We start from the raw sequence: 12,926 nt of genomic DNA, 5'->3' as shown, positions 1-12,926 counted from the left end.
TAGTAACTGTATAACCCTGATAACACAGCACCTGGATATGTGATATATAAGTTACTGTACAGTATAGCAGCATGTAGTATATAATGTATAGTAACTGTATAACCCTGATAACACAGCAGCAGCTGGATATGTGATATATAAGTTACTGTACAGTATAGCAGCATGTGGTGTATAATGTATAGTAACTGTATAACCCTTATAACACAGCAGCTGGATATGTGATATATCAGTTACTGTACAGTATAGCAGCATGTGGTATATAATGTATAGTAACTGTATAACCCTGATAACACAGCAGCAGCTGGATATGTGATATATAAGTTACTGTACAGTATAGCAGCATGTGGTGTATAATGTATAGTAACTGTATAACCCTGATAACACAGCAGCTGGATATGTGATATATAAGTTACTGTACAGTATAGCAGAATGTGGTATATAATGTATAGTAACTGTATAACCCTGATAACACAGCAGCAGCAGTTTGTAGATACAGGATGAAGCTGCAGATCCCCATAATGCAGTAGCGTAGTGTGAGTGCGGGCACATTATAGCAGCAGTGTGTATAGCTGAGTGCAAGTGCAGAAACATTATAGCAGGAATGAGAGGATGAGTAACACAAGGGCTGACAGAGACTGCAGGGAGTATGAAGGAATAAGCAGGACAGATGGGGGCACATACATGCAGCACTCTGTCGGGGAGAGAGGGGTTACAGCTATGGAGAGATTACCCCCACAGTCCTGTCCCCTGATGTAAGCCCCAGCCTGAAGTGGATCTGCTATGATTTGGAAGGTGAGGGAGACTTCCTGGGTCAGAGTACAGGGCTGTAGACCCCGCTGAGCAGACCATGCCCCTCCCCCACTCCACCTCCCACCCAGTACAGGGAGCTCTTACACCAAAGCAATGCTCTTACACCAAGTCACAGTTTTGAAAAACTAAGTTGTTCTTGCAAAACGCTCTCAATCCAAGTTACTCTTAAACCAAGGTATTTATATTATCTGACTAATTCTGCATCAGGAATACACTGTGACAGTACCCTCCATCCATACTGTATACAGACTATAGCTGGGACACTACATACTGTATACAGACTATAGCTGGGACACTACATACTGTATACAGACTATAGCTGGGACACTACATACTGTATACAGACTATAGCTGGGACACTACATACTGTATACAGACTATAGCTGGGACACTACAGCACCCTCCATCCATACTGTATACAGACTATAGCTGGTGCTGGGACACTACATACTGTATACAGACTATAGGTGGTGCTGGGACACTACATACTGTATACAGACTATAGCTGGTGCTGGGACACTACATACTGTATACAGACTATAGCTGGTGCTGGGACACTACATACTGTATACAGACTATAGCTGGTGCTGGGACACTACATACTGTATACAGACTATAGCTGGTGCTGGGACACTACATACTGTATACAGACTATAGCTGGTGCTGGGACACTACATACTGTATACAGACTATAGCTGGTGCTGGGACACTACATACTGTATACAGACTATAGCTGGTGCTGGGACACTACATACTGTATACAGACTATAGCTGGTGCTGGGACACTACATACTGTATACAGACTATAGCTTATGCTGGGACACTACATACTGTATACAGACTATAGCTTATGCTGGGACACTACATACTGTATACAGACTATAGCTGGTGCTGGGACACTACATACTGTATACAGACTATAGGTGGTGCTGGGACACTACATACTGTATACAGACTATAGGTGGTGCTGGGACACTACATACTGTATACAGACTATAGGTGGTGCTGGGACACTACATACTGTATACAGACTATAGGTGGTGCTGGGACACTACATACTGTATACAGACTATAGCTGGTGCTGGGACACTACATACTGTATACAGACTATAGGTGGTGCTGGGACACTACATACTGTATACAGACTATAGCTGGTGCTGGGACACTACATACTGTATACAGACTATAGGTGGTGCTGGGACACTACATACTGTATACAGACTATAGGTGGTGCTGGGACACTACATACTGTATACAGACTATAGCTGGTGCTGGGACACTACATACTGTATACAGACTATAGCTGGTGCTGGGACACTACATACTGTATACAGACTATAGCTGGTGCTCACTCAGTCCCGGATCGCTTTGTACTCATTTGGCTGCTGGCGATATAACGTTGTTCTCTCTATTAGTCGTTTAGAGAACCCATGCCCGACTGATCTTATAACAGGAAAGCCAAGAGGAACGCCAACAACCTACCCTACCCAACCCAACTAACAACAGGCCGGGCCGTCAGTGATGGAGTCCACATACAGAGACCTCAGCAGCTTAGCGCCTGTAATATCCTCACAGTCCATTGATGTCCGGCAGACACTGAATGATACGAGGGTCGGAGAGTCCCCTTAGGGGCCAGACATAACTCCACCCGGGGATACAGAGACGCCAGCGCGCACCAAGAGACTGACAGGAGCTGCAAGTACAAGTGACGGCCAGAGGTCAATGGGGAGACAGTAAGCTGCCACAAATGTCCATGGCCTCCCCAGACACTCATCACACACAGACCATGGGAACGCCAAGTGCTGTCCGGGCATACGAGACCATTAGAGATGAGCAAATTTACATTAAAGGGGAACTCCGGTAAAAAAATCTTTTTCTTTTTGGTTTCAGAAAGTTATATAGATTTGTAATTTACTTCTATTTAAAAAAAAAATAATCTCCAGTCTTCCAGTACTTATCAGCTGCTGTATGTCCTGCAGGAAGTGGTGTATTCTCTCCAGTCTGACACAGTGCTCTCTGCTGCCACCTCTGTCCATGTCAGGAACTGTCCGGAGCAGGAGAGGTTTTCTAAGGGGATTTGCTGCTGCTCTGGACAGTTCCTGACATGGACAGAGGTGGCAGCAGAGAGGACTGTGTCAGACTAGAGAGAATACACCACTTCCTGCAGGACATACAGCAGCTGATAAGTACTTGAAGACTGGAGATTTTTAAATAGAAGTCAATTACAAATTTCTGGTACTTTTTGGTGAACAATCCCTTAAATCTTTTAGTGGTTTATATATTTAGTTTTTTCCTACTCCGTCTCCCTCAATAGCGCAGAAACCATCCATCTGTTGCGCCACCATTCTGGCAGAGATCATGTGACATCACAACCATAAATACTGATTATTTTTCCAGAAACGAAGGCTACATTTCTAAAATGTCAAAGAAAAAAAAACAAAAAAACAAAAAACAACAACGTGCTGCACATTCAGATGCAGCAGAAAGGGGAGAAGAATGCGCAGCGACCAGATGTCTCCAATTGAATACAGATGTCCTGGTCCCCACACAAAGCAGGAAAGAGCGCGACAATACCCGGCCACAGACGACAGCGGTACGGACACAAACAGACAGACAGAGACACACACACACAGAGACACACACACACACACACAAGGACAGAGACCCACACACAGAGACACACACACACAGAGACAAACACACACAAGGACAGAGAGAAAGAGTGAGAGAGAGAGACACACACACACAGACAGACAGACACACACACACACACACACAGACACACACACACGCAGAGAGAGAGAGAGAGACACACACACACACACAGAGACACACACACACACGCAGAGAGAGAGAGAGACACACACACACAGATATATATACACACAGTTGGATTTTGCAATTCCTGTTATTAATTTGGTTTTTAATTTTTTAAACCAATGTTTCCCGATGTGAATAACTTGAGGCGTCCAAGGAAACAGATCTCATGAATGAAGCCAATTTAAGGAACAGGGGAATAAAATAAAGTAAAAATACAAAAATATTTTAAAAAAATTCTCCAACCACTTTAAAGATTTAATGATAAATATAAGAAATTAATTCATTGGACCGATTCCAATCACAAAATACACGCAGTAAATTGTTCAGTGCTGTAAAGACCTCCCCCGCATTTAGGGATAGATCCACCTCCGCAGGCAAAACAGGTCACACTTGCAGGTTTAATGCGGAACTAAGAGTCTCCACGGTTACAGGCAACAACATACCCTGCCTAATATCATCTTACTGCCAGCAATACATCGGAACCATCATTAAAGGGGTATTCCGCTCACACATAACCTTTGATATGTTGCTGCCCATGGTGAGACTAACCATTCCTTCCATACTTGTTATTATCTATTCAGTCTCCTTCCCCTAGTTCTCAGCTGCTACTTTCTGCTGAAGACACAAAAATCTGTGTGTGAGCTTTTCTCTCTCTTTCCCCCTCCCCCCCCTCCCTTATGAGACAGCTGATGTAAACAAGTCCCTGGCCAGCTGTACCTGCAACATTGTAGCTTCTCTGTAATGCTGGGAGGGTTATACTGAGGTCAAGTTGCTGATGAACTCATTGTAATTATCCCTCCCAGCATTACAGAGAAGCTACAATGTTGCAGATACAGCCTGACAGGGACTTGTTTACATCAGCTGCCTCACAAGGGAGGGGGGAGGAGGGGGAGACAGAGAAAAAAAGCTCTCACACAGATTTTTGTGTCTTCAGCAGAAAGCAGCAGCTGAGAACTGGGGGAAGGGGACTGAATAGATAATAAGTATGGAAGGAATGGTTAGTCTCACCATGGGCAGCAACATATCAGAAGTTATGTTTGAGCAGAATACCAGACTACTTATAATAACACAACTCTGCTTTTCTGTATAGACTGGAACAGAATGAGCAAACAGGTAAGCTTGAGAAAACAGAAAGTCAGCCTACTGCGACTTCTCTACAGTTGTGGCCAAGGCATCCAGCTGTAAAACAGAGCAGTCATTACCTCAGCAAACCCCTAACAATAATGAGATGACTCTGCCCATCCTGTTCCAGTCTATAGAGCTAAGCTGCCTGAGTTACAGAAAGCAGTGTCGTCTCCAGTGGTGGCTAATGTGAAATCAGGAATATGTTTAGACTAGGGCTCCATGGGAAAGGGGCAGCGTAACTAAACTACCGGTTACAGTCTGCATGCAAAGTTTTTGCTGTCACTTTAAATAATTGGCCATTTTGTGGTGATACCTCAACATTCCCTTTAGGCCAGGGGAAGGTAACCTTCAGCCCTCCAGCTGTTGCAAAACTACAACTCCCATCATGCCTGGACAGCAAAGCTTTAGCTGTAACAGCTGGAGGGCCGCAGGTTCCCCACCCCCGCTTTAGGCCATTGCCAAATTTATTTTACAAAGCAGCTGCCAAATGCTCGGACACGTTAATGCAGCTCTGACAACTCCGAGACCTGGAGATAGAGGATAAAGTGATTGATGGCCATACGGAAAATAGCAGAGTAATGGAGGCGTTCATTACAGCAATTACCAGAAAGCGATATCCAGCACAACGGCCGCATCTCATCCTGGCTGCTGAAAGACACAAACCATGCCGATGGGATACACTATCAGCCAGGAGAGGGCCACGGGATACACCATCAGCCGGAGCCGGGAGGGCCATGGGATACACCATCAGCCAGGAGGGCCATAGGATACACCATCAGCCGGGAGGGCTATGGGATACACCATCACCTGGGAGGGCCATGGGATACACTATCATTCGGGACGGCCATGGGATACACTATCAGCCAGGAGGACCATGGGATACACTATCAGTCGGGGCAGCCATGGGATACACTATCAGCCGGAGCCGGGAGGGCCATGGGATACACCATTAGCCGGGAGGGCCATTGGACACACTATGAGCCGGGAGGGCCATGGGATACACCATCACCTGGGAGGGCCATGGGATACACTATCAGCCGGGGCGGCCATGGGATACACCATCAGCCGGGAGGACCATGGGATACACTATCAGCCGGGAGGGCCATGGGATACACCATCAGCCGGGAGGGCCATGGGATACACCATCAGCCGGGAGGGCAGATATCACTCACACCCCCAGAGTAACTGTGGTGATGTTCCATACTTTGGACGGCTGGAGTCTATCCCATCCTGCATTGTGGTCATCATTGTGAGGATAGACGGAGCATAAGATCACGGCAAGATACCTGAAGGAACCGGGCACCATCAAAACAGCAGCCACGAGGGTCTGGACAGGTAAGTATATAGATATATTTGTTTAAAGAGGTATTCTGCTCAAAATTATTTCAGCCATAAAACAGAGCAAGTACTTAATATAAGCTAAGTACTCTGTGGCCGAGCTCTTCTGGGCGACTCATCTCTTTGAAGTGCTGAAAACTCCTCTTCTGCTGGTTCTCTCTGTCTCCCTCCTCTTCCCCCCCCCACTGGAGACGACACATCACTGAGGGAAGGTACTCCGCCCATGCCAGCCATAGACAGACAGCATTGCATAGACATTTAAGAAATAGACCGGCTTTTCAAAAAATGTTAGAACTGTGGCACCTACAAGCGCAGGAGAGCATGGACGGAATACCCCTTTAAAGCCAGGTGTTTAAAAAAAAAAAAAAAAAAAAAAACATAGATAAGATTTCTACCAGCAGAAAAGCTGTTTAAAGGGAGCCTGTAACTGATCCAACGGTCATGACTCCTTAACCCCCAGCCTTGGTTATATCCTAGCTGGCACGGTACATGGCAGCCCCCCGCAGACTGCCCCCATGACTGACTGTTTGGGCATATGGAAATGATGACAGGTTTCCTTTAAAGGGATTGTTCATTAAAGAAAAAGTCAATTTGTAATTTACTTCTCTGAAAAAAAAAAAAAAAATCTCCAGTGTTCCAGTACTTATCAGCTGCTGTATGTCCCGCAGGAAGTGGTGTATTCTCTCCAGTCTCACACAGTGCTCTCTGCTGACAAAAAAGTTTCTTCTACTTTCCACTCCTGACACCTCCCAGGACTGGGGCTTCTATTCCTGGCTGCAGGTCGTGAACTCTCCCACTGACGTCACAAATACCCACAGCGAGAAAAAAATAAAAAGGAGTCAATAGAGAAAATCGAACACACCAGCAGGCAGTGGTGACCGCCACCTATATCCCCTAACAGGAGGGACAACATTAGAAGTCGCAAAAAAAAAAAACAAAAAAAAAGTGGACAAATGTAAAAATTTCAAAAAGTTTATACAGTTCTCAAAATGCAAACACATTTCTTCCATTATGGTAAGTTTTGCAATTTTTGGATATGGGTAAATAGAAGCAGTCCAGAGCAGCAGCAAATCCCCATAGGAAATCTCTCCTGCTCTGGACAGTTCCTGACATGGACAGAGGTGGCAGCAGAGAGCACTGTGTCAGACTGGAGAGAATACACAACTTCCTGCAGGACATACAGCAGCTGATAAGCACTGGAAATACATAGAAGTAATATACAAATCTATATAACTTTCTGACACCAAATGAGTTGAATTTTTTTTCTTTTAAGAGCATCTGAATTCTGAATATAAAAAGTTTGAGAAGTTTGGCAAATCTCATCGTAACTTTTCAAACAATGATACTAAAGTGATGAGCCGGAGAGGTCACCGAGAGTTCTGCTTACAAGTCTGACTAAACCGAGATCACTGGGCTGCGCTCTCATGGGGAAAGAAGGCGAAAGCGGCCAAATGGGCAACACAAACTGTAACAGGAAAAAAGCCAATAACCAGATCCCACCGGGACTGATAGGAATAATAATCACTTCAGTCCTGGTAACAGAAAATAGGAGCACATCACAGCTCCGGAACAATCCGGACGTGGGGTTCCCTACAATGACCTCCCCACTGCCATATCCACGAGATAATCAATAGTCTGAAGAGGAGGAGGAGGAAAAATGTGGGGGAGAAGAGGAGAAAAAAAAAAGAGAGGGGAAAGAGGAAGAAGAGGAACAAGCGGGGGAGGAAGAGGGGGAGAAAGAGGAAGAAGAGGGGGAGAAAGAGGAAGAAGAGGGGGAGAAAGAGGAAGAAGAGGAACAAGTGGAGGAGGAAGAGGGGGAGAAAGGAGGAATAGGAGAAAAAGGAATAAGAGGAGGAGGCAGAAGAGGAGGAATAAGGCGGAGGAAGAAGAGGAGTAGAGGTAGTGTTTGCAGAATGTAATTCCTCTCCCTCCAATGAGATGAGACACATGAAGCGGCGGTTGTATAGTGACCAGGCTTCATAGGATGGCGGTACAGGGAATGGGGAAGCGACACCTCTTCTTACTCCGCATGGCGGATTTCATTAGCGCCGCTGTGATGAATATTTAACAGGGTTAGATTTAGTCTCTATTAATTATGAATACTGTTTGTTTTCTGAGCGATCTGTAACGTTTTATGTGTCAGGAACACAAAGTAATTCACCAAACGCCGGTATTATAGGGAAAATGTCACACAGAAAACACAGTCCAGCCTGCGAGCGGCGCGTTATAGAGGGGGAGGAGCCAACCACATTACAGGTTTATGGAAAATGTTCCAGGATAGTCATGTAAATCTCTGCTCACTCTGTAGTCAAGTGGGCGGTCCTAAACAGTGATAGACAGCTCGCTCTATATCAGGGATAGGGAACCTGCAGCCCTGCGGTTGTTTTAGAACTACAATTCCCACCATGCCTGGACAGCCAAAGCCAAAAGGTGAAGGGAGCATTCCTCTGCACAAAGCATGCCCACTGCAACCTCTCCCTCAATAATCATGCCCACTACAATAAGATTAAAAATTACCCAGTATAAATAGCTGATCGGTGGGAGTCAAACCCCAGCTGAAGTAAAATTTATATTTAAAAATTGCAACCTGCATATACACAGTACAGGACTATAGTGAATGTGTTACACCGGATTAGAGGTGAAATTAAAAACTTCCCACCTTTAAGATCACTTACCCTCGGATTATGTTCGGAATTGCAGCAGAGCCAAGCGGTTATACCCCATACAACCAGCAGACAGGTGTGATGCTGCATTGTAAGAATGAAGCCAAGTTCTTCATCATGAACAACCCCTTTAAGCCTCTGTGCAGTCTCTGGGAGAATCTGATTAATGGCGGATCAGGAGTTTCATATGAATCTTGCAGCTGTCACAACATGGAGCAGAAACAATCCCCGTCCTATTCATTCTACAATGTTATCGCGCTGGAGAATGTCCCCCCTGCAAAGGGTATTCGGACAAGAATGACGTCAACTTGTTATTAGGTCGCTGACTATTCAACTATCTGGGGCCCGGCATGGACATTCTGGCTTTGGCTCCCCAGTCATGATGGGAATTGTAGTTTTGCAGCAGCTGGAGGCGACTGGTTTCCCTTAAATGCTGTGGAGTTCGCAATACAAAAGCATTTAGTAATTTCCCTTGGTTTAAACCCGCAGCCCTCCAGCTACAAAACTACAAATCCCATAACTACAAATCCCATCATGCCTTGTGCACCACTGGATGAGACTATGCCACCGTTTTACCATGTAGTATGAATTATGAGATCTGTGGATGACAGTTCACTATATACAGTATAGAGAGGGTCTGTTGTATGTACGACATTTCACTATATATCTAGTATACAGAAAGGACGTTCTACATACTGTGGTTATCTGGCTGTGATTTCTCTATATATTCTATGGAACGTCAAAAGAAAAAACAAAAACAAAAAACACAACACAAATCTGCGTTGAAAACCCAGAGACAACTGCACTGTGTGACTGCGCTCCTACTAATGCTGAACAAGAGGCTCTGGATCCCGGTTATCCCTGGAGCAGTGGCCGTGCACGCAGAGTTGTTCTACACTGAAGGTCCCAGTAGCATCGCTTTATATAATGTATACGCCAGAAGTTTTTCCCAGTGTATACACGTGATAAGTGGCAAACAGCGGCATCCATCACCCATAGAGTAATATGGGACCCTCTTAATGGATGCATTACGTGGATCTTACTGCAGCCTATCAGCCATAGATATCACTACTATTAAGCATCTAATAGACTATAATGACATCCGGATGACGGATACATCATGGAAAGCTCATGGCGGATCCATTAGATTGATCCCTGTGATGGATAGGCCAATACGAGATTCAACTACTGAATACATGTGCCTGTCACTAATATCTATCTATCTATCTATCTATCTATCGCCCTTGATCCCCAGCAATTAAGTGGGAAGAAGTGCAGAGCTAGGCGCTTCTCTCTATGCACATAACACAAGACGGTCCCATAGACCCATATTAGGAGTCCGTATCAGTCATGTACATAGAGCCGGGGAGAGAACACACGGAGCTCGCACTTCTCAGGACCTTAATCGATCAAAACAGCGTGCCAATACAACCTATCAAAAGTTTCTTTTTAAAGTGACAGTGCCCACTTAAGGGATGCCACGCTATGGGATCGCAGAATCTATTACCATATTCTGTTCCTAATTGTTGGCGCTATACTGAAGTACATCGGCCAGACAGAGAATCCATGGACCCTGATGGGCACTGTCAGCGCATACGCCAGGAGCTTTCTGAATGAGACAACATGTAGGGCAGCAGCCTAATAACGGGATTATCATCCAATCAGTCTTCAGCGTTGTTCCTTCCACAGTTATTAGACGGCAGCGCAGGATCTCGGCACTGGCATCCATGTGGGGCACCTTGTAATAACGCCGCCACAGACAGAGGTTTGGTCAGATTGCAGTCGGCAGCTATGTCACAGTCAGCTGGCTTAGATTCGCCGCCCGCCGCTGCCAGCTGCGCTGCATGTGTTACCACTTAAAATGTTTTGAGTTTTTCTTAAAACTTGCAGATTTTTTTCCTCTCTCTTTTATCATCCGTAAGACAAGACACTCAGAGAACAGGTGCGCTCTGCTGACATGTCGCCACCGTCCTGATGACATCACAGGGGAGCGCGCCGTCCGGCAGACTGTACACAGCCATCTATGGGCTCAATGCCGCCATTGTTCTAAGCTGGGGAAAAATCAGCAGATATAAAGGTCATATTAAAAGGAACAGGTGCGCGGTATAAAGGACCCCAGTATTATCGGAGAAAACAGCTGGGGGGCAGTCACACCCTCCATGCACCGTCTGTGTGTGTGTGTATGTATGTATGTGTGCAAGTCTATGGGACAGGGGAGAGAAGCGCTCTGCCATGAACTTCTCCCCACTTATACTAGCAATAAGTCAGAGCCTGAGTTCTTACAACCGAAACCCTTGTGCTGGTCGTGTAACACACTGCAGATTGTACATGACCGTACCTGAAGGCCTCATTCACACGTCAGTAGTGCGGACTTGTACTTTGGCTGTGAATCTGTAGTGATCCGCAATTCCCAGACCTCGGCATAGACAGACAGCGATCAGTGACGCAATCCTTTTTACTCTTTGCAGTGCGGATCACGGCCCCCTACTACATACGTACGGACATGTGAATGGGGCCGTTGAAACGTACTGGCCCTAAGTGCTGTCTGCAATTGCGGAGAGAACTACGGACATGTGGATGAGGCCTAAGATTTGTCTTGGAGGTAGACGACAAGACAGACAGGAACGGCGCCATTGCTATCACAGTGACCTCATTTACCAAAACGGTGACCCCTAGCAACCAGGAGCCCATAGCAACCAGAGTTCAGCTTTCACTTTTCACAGTAGATATGAAAGCCGGCTCGGATTGGTTGCTATGGGCAACAGATTGATAAAAGTTGTGGAAAAACTACAACTCCCATCATGCCTTGACAGCCAAAGCTTTAGCTGGAGGACAGAAAGGTTCGCCATCTCTGCTTTACACCGATATTTTGTGCCAAAACAATGGTGAACGCTATTAATATGGCGCACTTTATAACAAACATCCCCTCAGCACATCGAGCGAGCGCCATTTTGTGGCTCCGCAGTTCTCCCCGTGACCTCCCATCTCTCACACATCATATTATCCATCAACTAACAAACCTGCACCAGATCCCTGTGGATTATAAATCAAACAATAAGATCCCGTAACGCTGTTAGTCGCCACTGACCGAAAGTCACAGCGCAACTGTAAATACGTCACAAGTATAACTTGGCGGATTAAGCATCCAGCCATCTCTCCCCGTCCCCCATACATATGCATGGCTTGGATTCGGGGGTTCTCACCAAGAACAAAATACAACATGGCCGATAAACTTTCTGACACCAGTTGATTTAATAAAAAACATTTTTTGCTGGGAAAATCTGCAGTAAATCTTCAGTGTATCTGCAATGTGTGAACATACCCATGGGTCTACGCCATTGTGCACACAGCGGAGCCGAATTCCTGCAGCCTGCATGGCACAGAGTAGTACGGAGCTGTAGACCTGCCATGTGCCGCCATATGGTGCCCCTGTTGGCTGCATATTAGGGATAATCCCCCCTAGGAGCGAGGCTTTGGCTTCCCAGTCAGTGATGTGCCGCCCTGCTGTGACACACTTACAATGCCCACTGTTATATGGCGGCCGCCATGTGCTTCAGCCCTACGGCAAAGCCAAGAAAACATGGAAGGGAAATAGGAACAAAAATGTCTACTGGGAAGTTTCCTGCGCCCGCCGGGCTCTGCGCATCCTGACGGGGGGTTAAGATGGAGAACAACCTGCACTAGATCAGTCTGCAGCTCTCCTGGGGACTCCTGACCTACAAATGACTGAGTATCAGGAGCGAGAACATAAGACGCACACACCGGCCGGAACCTTCATCTCCTATCAGGAAAGTACAATTTTTAAAAATTCCAAATACGAGAAAGAAAAAAAGATGGCGATGAGCCCCGTTTCTTTGGTGGATCACCCCCATCTTTTCTTACATCCTTCCTATAAGCAGCTGCTCCACAACCAATCTCCAAAAACACTGCTGTTACAGGGGTACTCCGGCGAAAATGTTTTACTTTCAAAATAACTGGTGTCAGAAAGTTGTACAGATGTGTAATTTACTTTTATTTAAAAATCTCCAGTCTTCCAGTACTTATCAGCTGATGTATGTACTGCAGGGAGTGGTGTATTTTCTCCAGTCTGACACAGTGTTCTCTGCTGCCACCTCTGTCCATGTCAGGAACTGTCCAGAGCAGCAGCAAATCCCCATAGGAAACCTTTCC

General features: G+C 45.8%; 1 protein-coding gene across 2 annotated transcripts in view; it reads right to left on the bottom strand.

The window, feature by feature from the left end:
* The window catches only part of FAM171A1 (family with sequence similarity 171 member A1), a 57,579-nt gene that overhangs the window by 25,448 nt on the left and 19,205 nt on the right, over positions 1-12,926 (bottom strand). The window contains exon 1 of one of the 2 annotated variants that reach the window (XM_069959476.1): positions 11,095-11,297. The exons of the other annotated variant lie outside the window; for it this stretch is intronic. Within the exon in view, the coding sequence (XP_069815577.1) occupies positions 11,095-11,107 (13 nt within the window). The 5' untranslated portion in view covers positions 11,108-11,297. Of the gene's footprint in view, positions 1-11,094; positions 11,298-12,926 lie in introns of those variants that run through there. 2 annotated transcript variants of the gene reach the window in all.

Source organism: Dendropsophus ebraccatus, chromosome 2 (assembly GCF_027789765.1).
Source record: "Dendropsophus ebraccatus isolate aDenEbr1 chromosome 2, aDenEbr1.pat, whole genome shotgun sequence".
Lineage (NCBI taxonomy): Eukaryota > Metazoa > Chordata > Amphibia > Anura > Hylidae > Dendropsophus > Dendropsophus ebraccatus.
This window is presented reverse-complemented; position numbering and strand designations above follow the sequence as displayed.